The sequence below is a fragment of the Paramisgurnus dabryanus genome, chromosome 14 (assembly GCF_030506205.2).
Source record: "Paramisgurnus dabryanus chromosome 14, PD_genome_1.1, whole genome shotgun sequence".
NCBI classification, from domain to species: Eukaryota; Metazoa; Chordata; class Actinopteri; order Cypriniformes; family Cobitidae; genus Paramisgurnus; species Paramisgurnus dabryanus.
Window position 1 is genome coordinate 10972739 of NC_133350.1, and position 21527 is coordinate 10994265.

At 34.9% G+C, this 21527-nt stretch overlaps 1 protein-coding gene and 2 long non-coding RNA genes across 3 annotated transcripts; 1 reads left to right on the forward strand and 2 right to left on the reverse strand.

Annotated features, from left to right (window-relative positions):
• Positions 1-1219: 1219 nt before the first annotated feature.
• On the forward strand, positions 1220-21271 carry LOC135718706 (inter-alpha-trypsin inhibitor heavy chain H3-like). The gene is made up of 26 exons (XM_065240872.2): positions 1220-1370; positions 2326-2489; positions 8188-8292; positions 8391-8553; positions 8645-8755; positions 8842-8970; positions 9080-9196; positions 9520-9688; positions 9770-9880; positions 11079-11260; positions 11353-11532; positions 11642-11769; positions 12244-12425; positions 13429-13452; positions 13586-13603; positions 13848-13877; positions 14256-14273; positions 14798-14824; positions 15788-15811; positions 16281-16319; positions 16407-16475; positions 16650-16763; positions 20422-20596; positions 20698-20846; positions 20961-21036; positions 21113-21271. Exons 1-26 carry the CDS (start codon positions 1251-1253, stop codon positions 21225-21227), a joined length of 2739 nt encoding a protein of 912 aa, XP_065096944.1. The 5' UTR covers positions 1220-1250; the 3' UTR covers positions 21228-21271.
• LOC135718720 (uncharacterized) lies at positions 17500-18447 on the reverse strand. The gene is made up of 3 exons (XR_010520890.2): positions 18236-18447; positions 18023-18084; positions 17500-17860 (listed from the first exon to the last, which is right to left on the reverse strand). It is a non-coding gene; the product is annotated as an uncharacterized lncRNA (long non-coding RNA).
• LOC135718721 (uncharacterized) lies at positions 18445-20291 on the reverse strand. The gene is made up of 3 exons (XR_010520891.2): positions 19976-20291; positions 18599-18648; positions 18445-18502 (listed from the first exon to the last, which is right to left on the reverse strand). It is a non-coding gene; the product is annotated as an uncharacterized lncRNA (long non-coding RNA).
• Positions 21272-21527: the final 256 nt, after the last annotated feature.

Here is a 21527-nt window from a genome sequence, read left to right on the forward strand (position 1 = left end):
AGAAATGGAAAGCTGTCATCAAGCAGAGGATTGGATTGTAGACACTATTGCCCTTGCTTATGAAAGACAGGGTATTCCTTGCCCCTTTAATCTAAGACCACACTCTACGAGAAGTGTTGCATCAGCTTGGGCATTGGCTCGTGGTTCCTCGCTAACAGACATCTGTAGAGCTGCTGGTTGGGTGACACCTAATACGTTCAATAGATTTTATAGTGTTCATATTGAGCCGGTATCCTCTCGGGTTCTTTCCTCAAACCAGTAAGAACACCGAAGGTCGGTTCGTGTGTTGGCTTGCAGCCTCCATTTTGGTGCTGCACATTTGCACCACTATGGAAGGCCTTTAGAGCAAAAACGTCACAAAAACTGTTTTTGTTCTCCTCCACCACCTTAAGGGCTGATATTGCGGAGCATCGGCACTCTCACTTTGGATAGGCCCCCCGTATGTAATTCTGTTTAATTCATACTGGCTCCAATGTATATCACAATCTGAATAATTTACTTATTCATTAATAGTATGAAGAGTCCCCTGAGTATATGTTGCATGTTCTCTTATTTGTTTGTTTTTTTGTTTGTTTTTAAAAGAAAAACCATAAATGTATGGAAAAAATATATGGATTTATAGCGTTTTGAAAAAAATTACTTTGAATTTATAATGAACAATATTGTTGTTTGATTTAATAATCATTATTCAACATGTTCAAATTGAGCAAAAAAAAAAAAAAAAAAACAATTTTAACAGAATAAATTGAATTTTCACAAAATGTGTGGGTCTTGGTAAAAAAAATGTACTTTTTCTGAAAACTATTGAAATTAAAGAGCTCTTCATATATATATATATATATATATATATATATATATATATATATATATATATATATATATTTATATATATATATATATATAAAAAAAACGATATATAAATAAACATTTCTTAAATGTATATGTATGTATGTATGTGTGTGTGGTTAAATATAGATAATATTTACACACAGCACAAACTCATATATTTTGTATGAGATTAATCTAGATTAATCTATGCCCAGCCCTAATATTAATAAAATTAATTTGAAATATATTTTCGCAAGGGTAGAGATGGTGAGATGGTGACCTCTGAATGACACAACATTATTACACATTCTAGCAGAAGGGGGGGGGGGGGGTTCTGCATCCTCTTGATAATAACCAATCAGAGGAGAATCAGCGTACCATGGGGTGTCTTGACATTCGCCTGCCCCCTCTGTCCTGTAGCTATGCATTATTTTTTGAGACATTGTGAGTTTTCCTTCAGTGTCAAAATGACTCGTCCAGCACTCAGATTAATTCTGTTGGGCTTCTTTCTCATCTCTGCCTCTTCAGCTCCTGTTAAAAAGGTGAGAGTTACTGCTTATAAATTATAATGTGTGTCAAAAAGAATAAAATAGTAGTCTAAAACAAACAGAAATATGAATTAAATAGATGTTCTTCGGATCATAAATTTTTTTTAAAATATAAGAATTGTTAAATATCTATTCATTGTGTATTTTTGAACTCTTTTTTTCACTAAAAAGATGAGCATTACTTTAATCTGTTTGATTGCTCTGACTGTATATTCATTTAGCACAGTGGTTCTCAAACTGGGGGCTGTGGCCATCTGGGGTGCCCCGGTTCAATTACATTTTATAATATAAATTACTTTATCATAAATTCTGTGTAATTATTTTTCAGAAAAATAAGGCTACTAACCAACAGCACTAAATTAAATAATTTAATATGTTTTGTTTAATTCAGATTTTAAGTTTTGGAATGTTTAAGTCATACATTTTCTTTGCGGTGCATTGAAGGGAAGCAAACACTTGAAATACAAATACTGAGCATATTTATCATCGAGCGGTCCCAAGTTTCAGTAACACTTTATTTTACGGTGTCTTTGTTACACATGTTACATGTATTTATTATAGTAATAACAGTTAATAATGCATAATTACATGCAACTAACCCTAAACCAAACCCTAATCCTAACCCCAACCCTATAGTAAGTACATGTTATTAATGATTATTACTTAGTACTTAAATGTATAATTACACTGTAACAGTGATACCGTAAAATAAAGTGTGGCCCAAGTTTCTATAGTAAGCAAGTGAAATTCATTGTTTACCAAAACGTAAAACTGAACTTTGGGTCACTACACTGAGATTTAACCATTAACCTGTATTTGTCCTTTGACCAGATATTTAGGCTACTGGAAACCTGAAAAGTAAATATTTATGCGTGCAAAAAGAAGACGTAAATATCACCTATTTCTACACGACTACACTTTAATGATACTTTTTGATTTCTCAACACAGACACAAGATGTGAATATTTACAGTTTCTACATTAACTCTACTGTGACCAGTCGCTACGCCACCACAATCATCACAAGCCGTGTGGCAAACAGACTTAATGAATCTCAGGAGATCTTCTTTGAAGTGAAGATACCCAAGAATGCCTTCATCAGTAAATTCAGAATGTGGGTAAATATATTACACAATATACAGATGAGAGAGAGAGAGAGAGAGAGAGAGAGAGAGAGAGAGAGAGAGAGAGAGAGAGAGAGAGAGAGAGAGAGATTTTTGATTTTTACAACACTTTATTACCAAAAAACAGGGTTACAGCACTACATTGCCATAATTCAATTTCAATTGAACATGATGTGCATTCTCACTCCAAAAAAGTAAAAAACAATTCATCATCGACAACAGTACATAAAAATTCATTATAACACCAAACACCCTCAAATGTAATCAAATCATTTACCATCTTATAATAATTAAAATCAGTCTGTATTCTTGATTGTACCATTTTTGAGAAAACAACCACAATGTTTTGAACCAAATTCTGTTCAATCTTCTGTTTTCTACTTATATAAATGGCCATCTTAGCCTGACCCAACACAAAATTCAATAGCTGACACAACATTTTTTTCCTAACAACATATTTGAAACCTAAAATAAAAACCACTGGAGAAAATACCTCATTACATTTACTAAATATGTTACCAAGCAGTAGAAACAAGGACTGCAATCTGGAACAATTTAAAAAAGCATGAAACACAGTTTCCCTCTCATTACAAAAAGGACACTCAACACCAACTTCAGGATTCAAAATAGAAATAAAAGCGTTAACAGCAATAATACCATGCAAAATTCTCCACTGTAAGTCACCTGCTTTTTTAGCCAACGGTGGTTTGTAAAGAGCTCTCCACTCAGGCTTTTTGTCTACCTCCAGTTTAAAAAAATCACGCCATGGAGTATCCACTTTCATGTTTAAAGATTTTTTACAAAAAACAATTACACAATGTTTATACAATGTTTTGCCTGTACATAAAGAAAAATTCACATCCGAAAACTCAACACCATCCAAAAAAACACCAGAAACATCTCCTAGATTAATTGAAATTAACACATCAGGGAAGGGATCTTTGACATTGGCTTCAGTGAGTCCTTCACAGTATTCTGTCAGTAGAGTCCTCTCAGCCGGACTGAGTACTGACTGCCATTTCAATAGCATCTGCGTAATTAGGCGAACTGATCTTATTTTCAATTGCTGTGCCAGCGCTTCCACATTCATAAAATCAGGACCAGATAAATCCAGTAACTGTTCCATAGTAATGATTCTATTCACAATCAGCATCCTATTAAAACCTGGAAAACAATCACTTGTAGCTAAGTCCATCCGTGATCCATGGATTAGGGGCTCCTTTAATAACCAATAAAGGGAATGTGATGTGTCACTTTTTATGTTAAAAAGACTCCATACTTTAAAAATGTTTCTGTAGAACACTGGCAAAGTAGAAAAGTTAATTTGCAATGGATTCATTAAAAAAAGAGCTTTGTCTAGCCCTAGATTCTCCAATTTATGCAAAATCACATTAGCAGCATCACACCATTTACAATCAGTAGAACCAAATAACAATCTTTGAACAAACTGCAAGCGAAAAGTTGCCAGTCTGCTTTGTAAATGTATTAACCCTTGACCCCCCTCCTCCTTGGATAAAAACAAAACACTTTGTGGTACCCAATGCATCCTATCCCAAAAAAAATCAACTAAAAGAGCTTGAATCCTTGCGAGTAAGTGGATAGGAGGGTCAATACAGTTTAGTTTATGCCACAAGGAGGATGCAACCAAATTATTAATAATTAAAATGCGCCCTCTATATGATAACATTGGCAAAAAACGCTTCCATTTATCTAGACGTCCTTTAACTTTTTCAATGACACCTTCCCAGTTCTTTTGCATTATTGTCTCATCCCCAAGGTAAACACCTAAATATTTAAAACCTGCTTTTTCCCATTTTAATCCTTCCGGCAGTTTTGGTCTGTTCTCTGACCAATTGCCCAAAAGTATAGCTTCACTCTTAGCCCAGTTAACATTTGCAGATGATAATTTTTTAAAAGTTTTAAGCAACCCTGACAGAACATGTATGTCAACCTGCCCATTAACCATGACCACAACATCATCAGCATAGGCCGACAAAATTACATTGCCTTTATTATTTGGCAGACAAAAACCCTTAAGCTTAGTCCTTAACTGGTGTAAGAGAGGTTCTATTGCTAGGAAATATAACATGCCGGACAGTGAGCACCCTTGTCTTACACCTCTGCAAGCATTAAAAGGAGCACATAGACTCCCATTCACCTTAAGTAAACTCTGCGCTCCACTATAGAGAACTTTAATAAAATCAATGAACTTCTGATCAAAACCAAAGGCTTCTAAAACTCTCCATAAGTAACAGTGTTCAACCCTGTCAAAAGCCTTTTCTTGATCTAACGAAATTAGGCCACAATCCACATTAAATATCTTGGAGATATCAAAAATGTCACGAATCAAAGAAACGTTGTCAAAAATGGACCTACCGGGAACGCAATAGGTCTGATCAGGATGAATAACTCCCTCTATCACCCCTGACAATCTATTCGCTAATGTTTTAGAAAGCAGCTTGAAATCACTGCAGAGCAACGAAACCGGTCGCCAGCACCTTATCTCTGTTAGGTCACCTTTCTTAGGCAAGAGGGTCAACACTGCTCTACGGCAGCTTAAAGGCAACTGCCCCTCCCTCACACTTTCGTTTAGTACCTCAAGCAAATCATTGCCCAGTACTGTCCAAAAAGACTTATAAAAGTCAGCTGGTAAGCCGTCAATTCCGGCTGCCTTTCCAGACTCCATTTCTTGGAGGGCCTTATACAGTTCTCCAAGGCTCAAGGCACCTGAGATTTTGGTTTTGGCTTCCGGTGACAATTGGGGTAAATTATCAAAAAAAACACTATCATCCTTAAAATTTTCCCCCAGCTCATTTTTGTATAGATTCTCGTAAAAAGAAAAAGCCCTCCTGCGAATATCAGCAGGCTCTGTCAACAACAATCCAGATTCTGAGCGCAAGGCATGTATTATCCTGCTCTGCCCATTTTTTCTCTCTAAATTAAAGAAAAATTTAGAGGGAGCATCCATTTGGTTCAAATTCTGGAACCTAGACCTGATCAGAGCCCCTTGTGTCTTAAGGCCCAGCAGTTCAGCCAACTGAACTTTTTTTTTAACTAAAGAATCTAAATAGCAACGATCCCCAGTTAACTCAGCCAATTCTTGAAGTTTTAAAATTTCAATCTCCAAGATACTCATGTTAGAATTATTCTCTCTTGTAACATTTTGTGTATATTGAACACAGAACTGACTTATTTGGACTTTCCCATAATCCCACCACTGCCGCAAAGATTTAAAAGAACTTTTTGCATTTCTGAAATCAGTCCAAAACACCTTAAACATTTCTTTAAAATATGTATCACTTAAAAGACTAATATTAAACTGCCAATATGCACTTTTTGGCTTGAAAGCATTAACCACCACAGTACACTGCACCATACTATGATCTGAAAAACCCAGTGGAGAAATTATACATCTTCTAACAATACTACATTGATGTTTAAAAAAATAAAATCGGTCTAATCTTGCAAGTGAGATTACATTGTCTCGAACATGAGTCCATGTGTATTGCCTCTGTGTCCCATTTAACTTTCTCCAAATATCACATAACTCATGAGTCTCTTCAAGTTGAATTAACCGATTACGAGAAGGCATGTGTGGTTCAATATGGTTCCTGTCTAAATTGGATATAGTGCAGTTAAAATCACCACCCAAAATAAAATAATCATCACCACAACAACCTTGCAAAACAGCACACAGTGAATTTAAAAATAACATTCTCTCTACAACTGATGTGGGGATATACACACAAATAAAAACAAAAGACATTTTGTCAAAAATGGCTTTAACTTTTAGCAGTCTACCCTTGACTACCTCTTCCACTTGGTAGGAGGCAGGAGTAAAATTTTTTGCAAAGAGAACTGCTACACCACCACTGAGTGAGGTGTTGTGGCTCAGAATGGACGTCCCATCCCATTCTCTTGCCCACTCAGTATCATTTTTTAAATCACTATGCGTTTCTTGTAACATGATTACATCAATTTTTCTTTGTTTAACCAACTCAAATATTCCTGCCCTTTTTCTCATATCTCTTCCCCCATTAATATTTATAGTTGCAATGTTGACCTCGCACATGGAAAGAGAAAAAAAGAAAAATAACAAAAATAAACCATATAAAAACATCAAATCCGAAATCAGTCTGTTAATCTTCTTCATTTCCAACATTGGCATTGTCAGAAACCAGTTTTCTGACTATTTTCTTCAAACGGTATATTTCCTTGTTAGTAAACAACCCCTCCGACATAAACATTCTAGTTTTGTCCACAAATTGTTTAATGTCAGGAAAAAATTGTTCAACTTTAACCCCTCTCTTGTTTTTTGTAGCTCTGAGAAAGAGTTTAACATCGTCCACCTCATAAGTGCTATGTAAATCACTCTGTGAAAAGCTGACGCTAGAGTCAGAAGATTCACTGTCACTATCTATTCCGTCTTCAACATGTATGTCCTCCACACCTGCTTTCTTAGCTCTGACTATTTGAGAATCACCTGTTTTTTTTCTTTTAATGGGGACTTTAAACCCAGTCTGTTCCATTTCGATTTCCAATCCTTCAAAAGGCTGCTCCAGCTGTGACAATGATAACGCGCTGATACTTTTCTCCGCATTAGAATCCGCATCAGGCAGTGTTTCTACAACTTCAACATCAGGCATTACATCCTCACTTTCAGCTACCAAAACCTCCGTATTTCGATCCTCAAAAGGCTTCACAACCTCTCTCCTCTCTGCCGTACCTGCCTTTGTCACAGGTAGATTTGCGCCTGACGTCCCGGGTTGTTCAGCGTGATTTGCGCCTGACGTCCCGGGTTGTTCAGCGTTAACTGCGTCCGCCGCATTTTTCCTTGGACACGCACGAATTAAATGACCCATTTCTCTACAATGAAAACATTTCATTTTCTCCGTCGTAGCATAGATGATATAATCAAATTCGTCAACTTTCAAGTGCAGCGATAACTCCAGTTCTTCCTCTTCTTGCAGAATCATATAAACAAAACGTCTAATTGAAATGACATGTTTTAAAAGAGGAGAATTACATCCAATTGGTATCATCTTGATTGGAGACACAATTTTTCCATATCGGGACAAAATTCTCACTAATGTTTCATCACTCATGAAGGGTGGTACATTAGACAGAAGAACTTTTTTTGAAGGCATAGACAGAGGAAGGACAGGTGTAAAAAGCCCGTCGATGACTAATCCAGTTTCAACTATATTGTTGGCATTCTCAATAGAACTTAGAAAGATGACCGTGGCACTGTTCATTTTTGAAGCCGACAATATGTTCTCATGTCCGATAACTTCACCTATGGCCAAACAGCAGTCCTCTACGCTCACCGCGGATGCCACTTTGACACCATGGCGACGTGTAAGTTTGCTCAATAACTGTGATCGCGGGGCCGTCATGTTATCTGCCGAAAAAGCACGGCTACACGCGGCCCGCACAGACAAAAAGAAAAAAAGTCCAACAGTCAAAATCCGCCGAAAAAAATATATAAAAAAGATAACTCACAGGCTCTGGCCACGCTCACGCCACCTCACACTACTCCCGCTCGCTCAACAGACGCTCAGAGAGAGAGAGAGAGAGAGAGAGAGAGAGAGAGAGAGAGAGTAAAATGAGTGTGAACAAATTACTTGTCCCTATAACAGTTAAATTATAAAAAAATATTTTAACAAATAATGGCAAATTTCCCTGCAGGACCATAGATGGAAAGAGCTATGATGGAGTTGTGAAGGAGAAAGCAGACGCTCAGCAGCAGTACAGTCAAGCAGTTTCACAAGGACAAAGTGCTGGACTCATCAAGTATTGATCATTTGAAACAAACACATATCATTCAGACATCTATAAAGTATGTATTTATAGGAAGAGCAGTAATATGATGGGCGTAATTTTCCTCTCAGGTCTGTTGGAAGGACTTTAGAAGAATTTAAAACATCAGTGAATGTGGCCGCTCTCAGTAAAGTCACCTTTGAGTTGACTTATGAGGAACTGCTAACGCGTCGCCATGGCAAATATGAGCTGCTCATCAATGCACAACCAATGCAGACGGTGGCAGATTTCAAGGTATGAAAAAAAATATTATTACATTAAATGTGGTGCATTAAATACAACTCTTTATTTTATATGCGTTTAAGCATGTCCGTCTTTATATTAGATTGACGTACACATCCATGAAAAACCAGGAATTTCTTTCTTGGAGGTGAAAGGAGGTCTGAGCACCAATGATCTGGCCAATGCCATCAAAACTACCAGAGCTGACAGCGATGTAAGCAATAGATTATAAAAATACAGTTATTTTATAATTCGTGTACACTTCACAAGGTGACCAAGTGATCAATCCGAACATTTCAGGCATGGGTGACCTTTTACCCCACCCGAGAGCAGCAGACCAAATGCAAAGACTGTGATGAAAATGGGCTGAAAGGAGACCTGCTCATTTCATATGATGTTGAGAGACAAAATCCTAATGGTGAAATGAAAGTGAGTTTCTGTGGGTGGGAAAATAAATTTGTGTGTAACTAACAGATTAACTTATTTTGCCTGAAGAATATTGCAAGAGTAATCCTGAATTCCATTTAATTTTGCTCAGGTATCAAATGGGTATTTCGTCCACAACTTTGCACCCTCAGATCTTCCACGTATTCCCAAAAATGTGGTGTTTATTATTGACCGAAGTGGCTCCATGTACGGCAACAAAATTGTGCAGGTAAATAAAATGTGAATTACTGACCACCTATGAAAGCTTTAGATTAGTTGCATTAGTTAAGTTAAATATCTTTGCAAACGTTGTCACAAATCCTTCTTTTTGTACTGTTTTAATAATCCATGCCTAGCAAAAGAGTTTCAGTTTCTATATTTATCATATATGCAAAAATGTTGGAATAAATATTTAATACGTATACAGTACATAATATAAATTTATTAAAACAAAATTACTAATGGTTTCATAGTCAGACTCCTAAAAAAGGTCTGGAATTTACTCCATTAAAGACAATTTCAGTAATTTTCCAATTCTGTTTATGTTCTTAGACACGTTTGGCACTGCTAAAGATTTTGAGTGATCTTTCTGAGGACGATCACTTTGGATTGATCACGTTTGACAGTCGAGTTGATGTGTGGAAGCGTGAACTCCTTAAAGCTACCAAGACAAACCTGGATGATGCGAAATCATTTGTGCAGAAGATTACAGATAGAGGATGTCAGTTCTCAATGGGAGATGGCAAGATTGGAAAAATGTAATATAATGAACAATAACACAAATATTTTTATCTTCTTGTAGCCACGGACATAAATGCTGCGGTGTTAGAAGGAGTAAATATGTTCAAACGGCAGCCACAAGCAGGATCTGCTTCAATCCTTATTCTACTGACCGATGGAGATCCAACATCAGGCAAAAAATTACACTGATAAACATGATCACTGCAAACATTCAGCCACTGAACACAAGCTAAAGAGTTAACTCATTCCCCGCCAGCCTTTTTTTTCCACAAAATGCCTTCCAGGAAATTTTTCTTCTATAGATATATAAACATACAAATATATCAATTGAAAGAACAGACCCTCTGCTTTTAAACAAACAAACAAAATGGGAAAAAACATTTAATCTTATCTTCATTTGTTCTCTTTTTATAACTTCTTAAAAATGGGTAGGTCCCCTTTACAAAAAATTTAGCAAAAATCTGAAATAATTCACTTTTTTTTAGAGATTATATTCAGAATGATTATCAAAACATATATGGAGTTAAAAAAATTAAATTAGTTTTTACTTAATTTTTTTATAAATTGGGTAAGAGCGCCATCTAGTGGAAAGGTTTTCTCTTAATTGATTAGATAACTTGTCAATGGTGGGGAAAGAGTTAATGTCCATCCTCTTAACACTATCAGACAGTTATGAGTATTCACACAGTGGTCCGTGTTATCCGGTAATCTCATGAATAAATGATACAGTAATTAAACCCTGTATCACGAAATTATGTACCTATAGTCACGTACATTTTTTAGTCTTTTACGTTACACCCATATGTTTTTCCGCCTTTTTGCGTAACCATGTAACACATTTCTGTTTATGTGTCATTGTCACGTATTTGTTACTCAACTGTTTTGCCCTATTTTCAAACCATTGACACTTTGGTTAAGGGTTAGATTTGGTGTTTGCGTCAGGATGTCACTTTAAATATTGATTTATAAATTTTTTCATGATTTATTTTTTATATTTTATGATTTTTAAACCATTGTCGCCTTGCATTGGGTTAAAGTTGGGTTTGGGTAAGGATGTCTTTTTATGTAAATCTAACCATAAACCGAAGGGACAATGGTAAGAAAATAGGACAAAACAGTTGAGTAACAAATACGTGACAATGCCACGTAAACAGAAATGTGTTGTTCACACAAAAAGGCAGAAAAATGTGTCAGTGTCACGGAAGACTCACAAATTTACATGACTATAGGTACTGTAGGTAATTTCGTGATACTGGGTTGGAGAATTTAATGCAGCGTATTTTCCCAATTAGATGGACGGACTTAATGTAAAGAGTCACAAATTCATATTATTAAAACATTATTATAACGGGAATTTCCTTCTCTTACAGGTGAAACCAACACAGAGAGGATTATGTCTAATGTGAGAAAGGCCATTGGGTCAAAGTTTCCCCTCTATTGTCTTGGTTTCGGATATGATGTGAATTTTGATTTCCTAACAAAAATGTCACTGGAAAATAATGGAGTTGCTCGCAGAATATATGAGGATTCTGATGCCGATCTACAGCTGCAGGTGCAAAACAGTAAATCATTTGTAAACTCATCAACAATGCTGAATTATGCCGTGTATTGAAGCATGTTTTAATCTTTTTTTTTGTTTGGTAGGGCTTTTATGATGAAGTTGCCGTCCCACTTCTAACTGATATTCAGCTTAACTACATAGGAGTCTCAAATCTTACCCAGAACAATTTTGCCCTGTACTTCAACGGCTCTGAAATTGTGGTATCCGGACAAATTACAGACAACAATGTGGAGAGCATCAGCACTGAAGTCATCGCAATATCAGTAAGATCCTGGCCCGTGTTTTAAATCAATATTTCTGGATTAAAGCAGTTCATAAAGTTTCCCCTATATAACAGTATTCATGATGACAATGTTAACTATTGCGGTGCAGAAAGGCAGTAAGGTGACGTACCAAAACACTGTAACAACAAAAGATGTAATTGATGTCCCATCTGAACATGAAGATTTTGTGGAAAGACTGTGGGCCTACCTTACAGTGAAACAACTTCTGGACAAACAGTAAGTTTATAATTTACAGATGTAATGTCTTTATTTTTTTAGTGGGACACTGTGACAATATTCTTATAATGCAACCCAATCTAATACAGTAGCTTGAACCTACAAAATTACAACTACTAGAACATTTTGTTTAAACACAAATAATTCAATAAAATTCTGTCTATATACTAAATATGGATATTGTTTATATATCTGCCTATAATAGACAGATATACACACATTCATCCATCCATGATCATTTATCTAATATCCTTTAATTTTCTATCAATGCATATAAATAGATTTTTTCGAAAGGGCTTCACAATTAAGAAAAAAAAATCACAATTAACCCCGCGTTAGTTTGTGCCCTGCTCACCCCTTTACAATGTCCAAATATTAAGAAACTCTGCTAACATTAACTTTCATAGTTCTTTGTCAGGCAAAGGTGTTGTAAGCCTAGACTGTCTGTTTGATTTCTCTTTGTTTTTGTCTCAGTGTTCTTCTTGAAGGTCCAGAAAAAGAGGCTGTAAAGAACGAAGCTCTCAAACTTTCACTCAAATATCAGTTTGTTACATCTCTCACATCTATGGTTGTTACCAAGCCACAGGAAGGTGACGTGGAGGTTGCAGACAAACCCAAAGAGGGAAAGGAATCACACAGACCTCCAGTTTCTAGTTGTAAGAAGTTCAATTGTGTATATCTCAAATGTATATTCTTTCCAAAAAGTACATTACAGTTGCAACATAATTTTGCACAACAAAATACAAAGTAACAGCAACATAGCGAGGTTAAAATAAGTTGCTCTTGTGTGGTGACATAAGATATATAAATCTTATAGCTCCTTTAAATCAGTGCTTCCCAACCAGGGGGTTTGAGGCCCACAGGGGGCCTCAGCAGATTTCCAATGGGGCCTCAAGATCACTAGTCTATCCTTTATCCATATTAAACTATGTTATTACCTTAACTAAGAAGAGTTGATACATACCTCTATCATCTTAGTGCGTGCACTGCATCGCTGTGGTGCGGGGCGACACTTTGATAGCATTTAGCTTAGCCCCATTCATTCAATGGTACCACTCAGAGATAAAGTTAGAAGTGACCAAACACATCAACGTTTTTCCTATTTAAGACGAGAAGTTATACGAGCAAGTATGGTGGCAAAAAATAAAACGTAGCACTTTTCTAAGCGGATTTAAAAGGGTAACTATATTGTATGGCGGAACAGCACTTTTGGGAGCACTTCGACTCGCCTGAAAATCCCAAATCCGCTCCCCTTCTCCCTGTCATTATGAGAGGGAGAGTGTTACTGCGCCGATTTGAAGTACTCCCAAAAGTGCTATATATATATAAACAACCCAAATTTTTTTTGAGCATATATATATATATATATATATATATATATATATGTATATATATATATATATATATATATATATATATATATATATATATTCTCGAATATTCTCTACAATTTCAAAAAAGGGGTAAAAATTGTCCCTACTGTGGTGGTACCCTTTCAGACAGTAAATCTTTGCCTTTAAAGAGTTCATAATAGTACCTCGGAGGTACAAACTGTACGAAAGAGTGCATATAAGTAACTAAAAGCTATGTTGTACCAAATGTATACAGTACATTATAAATTCTGTATTGGATTTACTCTTTAATGTTTTTTTTTTTTAGATCCGCCATTACCTCCTCGAACAGGTAATGTATAAAATAGTGACAAGCTATGCACTCAGAATGTTGCAGGAAATTTTGTTATTTAATATTATCTATTGAAATGTGCCTAAATATCCTAACTGTGCCGCTTATTTAGATTCCTTGATTCATGATCCAGGTTTATCAGCCGGTTCAGGTATGCCATATTTGTTGGTTTTGTGAACAGTTTATTTTTAAATGAAGGATAAATTAAATTGAATCCCCACTCAACAGAAAAAAAATTCTTACTGGTTGTTTAAATTACTTTATTACTTAAATAAGATGTTAAGAAGCAACACAAATCATGAACATTTTGAAAATGATCTATTGAAATTTCTCATATGTGCCTAAATATCCAAAATATGCGCTTTTATTTGTATTTTTTTTCTTGATTCATAAAGTACATCTTCCAAGTCTTCAACTGCATCACGGTATGCCATATTTTTTTGTTTTGTTTTTTTAACGTGTTGCAAACACGGTCAGTAAAAAGGTTCAAAACTGTACATTTTTACTCCGAAAAAAATATTATTACTACCTGTTCAAATTACTTTAAAATCTAAAATCTTCAAAAGTCCAAATCCTATTTTTTTTTACTCAGATTAATGTCATCATGTTTAAACTACATTTAACAAATGAAGTTATCTTAATTGTTTTGTGTTAGGATTATTGATCATTCATCAAAAAATTGGTTGACAATTCATACTAAGAATGTTGCATGAAGTTAATTTAATATTATCTATTGAAAATCCTCATATGTCCCTTGCTAAATGTGCCACTTATTTGTATTTTCTTCTTGATTCATTAATTAGATCTTCCAGGGCAGCAGGGTATGCCATATTTGTTTATTTTTTACACCTTTTATTATTCTATATACTAGTAAATATACTAGTATTTATTTAACTGTACCTTTTCTGTCGCTGGGGTGGTACTCATAAAGGTTCCACCTTTACAGGTATATTAAACATAATACAATATTGTACTTTTTTAGGGTACCTTAAGGATCTATTCTGTACATATAAAGGTACAGTTAACTGTTTTGTACTCCTAAAATTGAACTACTACAAAAAAGCTCCTTAGGTCCTTTGGGTATAATATTGTAAAATTTAACCTTTGAGGGTAACACCCCAGCGACAGTTTTGTACCTTTTCTCAAATTAATGTCATCATGTTTAAACTAAATTTGTAAAAAGAAAGTAATCTTAATCGTATTCATAAAATGGTAACAATTCATGTACTAAGAATGTTACATGGAATTTAGTTATTTTAAGATTATTCATTGACATTTCTCATACTGTATGTACATAAATAAATGTGCCCTTTTATTTATTTATTTATTTTTATTCATAAATTAGGTCCTCCAGGTCCTTCATACGATTACGGTATGCCATATTTGTTGGTTTTGTACACATTTTATGCTTGTTTTATTTATTTGGCATGTCTAGTGTGTGTTGCAAATGAAGGGTAAATGAAATATATGTGGCTGGTGAATGAGTTATTTTAATATTAAAATTCTTCATATGTGCCTACATATGCTAAATTTTACAATGTTATACTGAGAATGTTACATGGAATTTTTTTTAGATTATTAATTGAAATTTGTCATACTATGTACCTAAACATCCTAAATGTGCCCCTTATTTGTACACTGTAAAACAATTCTGTAGAAATTACAGTATTACTGGCAGCTGGATGCCAGTAACTTACTGTAGATTTAAACTGATGTTATTTACTGGCAACAGTTTGTTCAAAGTTAAATGAACATTAAACATTAACACATCTTTATTTCAAAAGAATAAAACTAAAATCAGCCTCGTGCAAAGCATTTTGGGAAACAAAATCTGAAGGAAAAAAAACTAAAAAGGTTGATGAGGATTTCTGGTTCCCAGAATGCTTTGCATGAGGCTGTAATTTTATAGTTTTATTCTGTAAAGATAAAGAAAAATGTTCATTTAACTTTAAACAAACTGTTTTCAGTAAATAACATAAATTTAAAACTTCAGTAAGTTATTGGCAACCAGCTGAATAAATTACAGCAACATTTTTACAGTGATTTAGGTGTTCAAGGGCCTCAAGGTATGCTATATTTGTTGGTTTTGTAATGAGCTTATTTCTATTTTATTTGGCATGTTTAGTGTGAGCTGCTAATAAGGGGGAAATTAATTTGTATTCTTCAAAAAAATTATTATTGCTGCTTGTTCAAATTACTTTAAAATCTAAAATCTTCAGCAACAAAATTCCTAAAATTCATGTCCCACATCCATATCCTGCAAGTAATTATTAGATATATGTGTGTGATTCTGTACATAAATAACACTTAAATTTCTTTCATGTTTGTCAACCAGATTCATATTATGCTGAAGCATCAGGTAAGATAAAAATTGTGGAGATTCATGCAATTAGGATGTTACAGGGATTTTATTTATTTTAATATTATCCACTGAAATTCTACATGTGCCTCCAGTAATTATCATAAATGTTGCCCTTTGATTGTGCCATTAATGAGCAATTCCATGCAAATGTCAACTGGATTTTTTTTTTACTTTAGTTATATGCATCCAGAATACAGGATGTTCATTTAATGCATTTACATTACTTACACATGACATACAGACTACTGTATGTAAGGAATAAATTGTAACATACTTCACACCGGATAATGTCAATAATGTCTTGAACAAAAAATAATTGAATGCATTATTATTTTTGTGAAAGGAGATGATAAAATGAAACAGTGTTTTCATGGCTTTTTACAAAATAACATTTGATGTATTTTACTATACTGATTATTCGATTCCAATTATTTCAAAACACATTATATAACTTGTCCTCCTTCAGATGATTTTGAAAGCGAGGCTGATACTGGGATAAGCCATGGTGTGTATGAAAATCCATGAACTTTGATTCTGTCTTGAATCTGGTAAATGTATATAATAAATTTGTTAACATTTTTGTGGTTCATAGCTTATGCTAGGACTCCGGACATGGCACCTACACATGTGACACATACATTTGTGGCACCTACTCATTCAGGTGAGTGTAAGATCTCTCAGACATTATGCAATATAGAATTTCAAATCATAATTACCCCATTTAGACCTGGGGACAGGATAACGAAACAAATATTTTCTGCATTCAAATTTTTCTTGCCAAATGAAAAAATCAAGTCTGAAGGTGTTAAGGGTTTCTATTGTTTTTCTTTTACAGTTCCTGCAGTTCGTAATAATCGGTTTCTGTTGCCTGCTGATGGTCAGCCGAAACCACTTTGTTTTGATGTCCCTCTTCCTCACAAACTAAAACTGCTACAGGATTCTGCTTTAGGTCAGACATTCATACATATTTACATGTATATACAGTATCTCTTTCATGAATGAAATGGGTATCATTTGTATATCGTTTAATAACAAATAAAAATGTCAAATGTCATAATGTAAGTCAAAACACATTTAACAAATGTCCACATTTAATCATTTAAAAATTATACGTTTTCTTGTCCTGTATAAGCCTTTCCCCAAAACAAATAATAATAATGATAATAATAATAATTACAATAATACCAATAGCACTACTACTACTACACTGTTAACGATTTCCCTGTATTTTTACAGTACGGTACTGGCAGCACGGTTGCCAGTAAGTTACTGTATTTTGGTTCTACAGTACTGTACTGTAATACAGTTTTACAGTACACAAACTAGTACCGTATAGTTACAAAGCAGTACTGTACTGTAATTTTACAATAATAGCCTATTTTTACAGTAATTTACTGTAATGTCTATATTGACCCATAAATACTATTTATTACTTATTACAGTTAATACAATAATGTATTATAGCTAGATATTTAGGTTTAAATCTATAGTTATTAATATAGTAAAAAAAATGCTATCCTTGACATGACATTATGAATTAAAAGGCAATCCAAGCAATGTTTATATCAAAAATTTTATAAAAAAAACATGTAATTGAAACAATCATTTAAAACAAGATAAACAATAATAAACAAGTAAAATAAAATAAAATATTATAAAGTATAAACAAGTTTGGAGGCCCCTGCTGTAATATATTTAACTCTGGCAAATAGAACACTGGTCCATAGTTTGAAGTTTTCAGTTTAAAGTCCATCATCGACTAAAAGGTAACATTTCACTGTGGTAAAAAGAACACTGGCCCATAGTTTTAAATATTCTATTTGAATTTTATTGAACACTAAAAATAAATGCATTAAACTTTGGCAGACTGACACTGGCCTTTAGTTTGAAGTCGCCCATTCAAACTCTATCAGGGACTGCATGAAGCTGTTCACATGGGGGTTAATGGCCACAGCTTTTCTCTGCACCAAGTTCCTTGTCTTTTTGCTTGCTCCTTGTGTGGATGTGCACTTTTTCCCATCTTTGGGATTAATTCTGTCCAGAAACCTGTTAGAAATATCACAAACTTTAAGTCAACAAATATAAGATAGAAAAAGATTCTTAAAAAACACCTAAACTCAGCCCTGAATTTACCCCTATTCTGAAACCTTTTGCTCTTATTCTACTGTTCCACACCTAATTACATTAAAATACAGAAGATTCACTTACCGCTGAACAAACTCTTTCCTCAATGGACAGCATCCACATGGATCATGTCATGATTGAATGTCCTGAACAGAAAGTACAATTGTTACTGATTTGGATACAATATTTTATTCTGTGTGGGTGTGTGTGGTCGTGTGACAGTGTTGCGTGTGGGAATTATGTATGAGTGTATACATGGGTATTTAAAGAAACTGTAGTGGTAAAGTGTAAACTTACCGAACAATGTGCTTGGTGTGTGTCTGGTGTCACCCGTGTGCCTCCACATCTGCCTTAACTCCTGAAAAGTGCAAGGACACTCATGTAAACTACAAATAAAAAGTGATCAGCCACATTCCTGTGTACTTTTACATGTGCCGTAAAAGCATTTAATATTGCAGTCGAAAAAATACATGACTAGTAACGTGTAACTGTACATCCTGTACTTGCCTGGTTCCTTTAAAGATGATCTATCTTACTCAATCCAGCTTACAAGCAATGGTAAGACTGTAAAAAATACAAATGTTACAAAATCTGTTAGCCATAGAAATAAGTAGACTTTTTTACAGTCTATGGTTATATATAAATGTGGTCAATACTTACAGAAAACATATAAACCACAGAGCAAAGTGGAGCAAACTGTAACGTTAGAGCTGTAAAAAAAAAGATATGATGTGTTACTGGCTGACATTTTGAAAGCATTCTGTTTAATATGATGCATACCAGTGGAATAAGATTTTCAGAAAAGTAACTAAATAAGTCAAATGTAACTTTTGTCAGAATTGGGTTTTTATTAAATTATTATTCTAACATCTTGTCTACAGAAAATCTCTGAAAATATATTTAGTGAGGAAATAGCGATTTATAGTGACAAGGTAACAAGCCTGCCTCTTTAATGTTTCACCCGGACAGGCGGCGGTGTAACACACTATTTCACGCAAAGTTTTTTTTTACAAAGTTGCTCACTTTAAGGATTAACATGATCGCCGCAATTTGAGCAATCCTGTTGATGCCAGTGTCCTACACGATGTTATAATGGACTATTTTACATCCAGAGATGAAGAATCAGATGACAGACGAGAAGAAGGTACCTGTCATGCTATTACGTAAATGCGGAGCCCATCCTCCTTTTGTGCATTGATTTGAGGTGTTTTGGAAACTTATATTGCATGTAATACATCTGAAGTGGTGGAAATAATATGCCATACAAAATGTATCGGACAACTTATTGGGCGTGTAAAACGCTTTAAAGAAAATATGCTTTGGTTTTGCTAATATACCGTAATGATAACAATAAGCGCGCAGCAATCATCTGATAATAAGATGAGCCCAGGTCTGAACGATATTTGGCCGCAGTTACAACTGCAATGCATATATCCAGTTAAATATGAGGTTTCTTGGTTTCACTTCTGTTGAGGAGTTGATTACTACGGTCTGTGTTGAATATTAAGTTTACGGCGTGTCGAGTCCTGTCTGTTTATGTTGATATTCTTATATCCAACTTTTCATATTTGAAAAAGACGCAAATACAGATTAATGTGAATATGAATATGAAACTGTGCTTTTTCACGTGCACAGCTAACGTTAAACTACGAGTCAGCCTTGCCAAACAGTCGAACTTAATACTTCTCTCTACCGCTAACTGAACAGATAAAATACCCAGATAAACGACCATATGCTGGGACCGCAAGACCGCGCTGGCGGGTGGTCTTTGTCCATTTTGTTAAAAATAGTTTCATTGTTACCACACTTTCAACAAATATAAACTCACCAAAACCGTCATAATTTAGTTAAAACAACCCTATATTCATTAATAAAAGTGTAAAGCGAGTTAAAGCAGCGGTAGGCATCTGTGTAATGTTAGCTTACTTTCTGAGGGAGATTAACCATTTTCTCTCTCATTGCACGTTTAAAACAATATGACAAAATTCTTCTACTAAAAATTAAGTTTTCATGAAACAGAAAATATACCAAACTCACCGAACTGACAGAAATCAATCGTCCTCCTTCTTCAGCTGCAGCCAGGAGTTGTGCTCTCTCTCCCTCTGTGTGATTTGACTCGTGCGCACTTTCTCTGATTATTGCAAGTACACCTGGCACATTACAGCAATGGCTACAGCAAGGTTACATCAAGACCAAAATATACTGTAAAATTTTCCCGCTCAAACAAATTTACCCAGAATGCACTATGAACTGCAGTACTTTACTGTAATGTACACATACAGTATAGTACTGTGGATTTTTACAGTACAGTGCTGCTAAATCTACAGCGACATCTAACAGTGTACTACTACCACTACCACTACCACTAACACTAACACTACCATTACTACTACCACTACTACCACCACTACCACCACCACCATCATTATAGCACACATTATGGAACAACTTCTCTTTACTGTGGTATTTTGTGTACGTCTTAGGGTTCTCTATGAATGGAGAGTCTATGGCATCTAAAACTGGATTCCAACAAATCACCATTCATTACAAAACAAACCATCACCTGACAATAAATACAAACTCTATTAATTATAATGATGGCCAGAATAATGTTCAGTATCTGTGGGGCCAGGAACCTTCCCAACATGAACAAGAGGGGTAAATACTACAACAGTTCCACCAAAATAAGTGTTTAAATAAATATTCAGTTTTCTATTTTCAGTCTATAAAGAGGTATCACAATTACTTTATCTCAACAGTATCATATTGATTCTGCGGGACAATGAAATGGATGTTACGATTGGAAATATCCGTGTTGTTATTGTACTTCATAAGAAAGGTTGGGATGTGTTTCTGTGGCCTGTGGTTTGGCAACAACCAAAAAATGTCACTTTGTCAGGTATTTTAGGTAAGAAGGTAACACACTGTGTAAATAATTACAAATTAACATTCAAACACAACATGTATGAATATAACCACAATGTCTGCGATGTAATCACAATATCTGTGGATAATATTTAAGGAAAAGACAAAATTTCATATGAGGAGATTCAAGGGTCAACTCTAAAGATAATGGACAATGATGTGAAAGCGTCATGGTACGTATAAATATTCATGTGTTTTTATATGATGTCATTTACTTATCTAATAGAAAAATGTATCTGCTAATTGTAGGGATGAAATGACAGACTACAGATTTTCTTCAGCTCCAGTCGTCAGATGTTGGCTTGTGCCGTTCCAGGCTGTGATGAACGGAGAGATTTCTGATTTTACTGTTACTCACCTGTAGAGTTCACAGCATGTGTATGTGATATAATAAAGAGCATACCTTAACTATTTGCCTCTTTGCTCCTCAAAAATCTGCTTGATTTTATCAAAATATATTGATTTGTGCCTTCAGTTTGGACCTGCTGAATCCAGTGTAACACTAAGACCCAGGTCCGGCTACATGCCTAAAGTTCCCACCACTCCTTTCAAAGATCAGGTGGTGAACTTGCAAGCGCTGCCTTTGGAGGAGGCAGACCCAGCCATGGCTTTGTTATGTCCTGTACGTGCACTACATGTGTATGTGGATCGAACACAGACAATG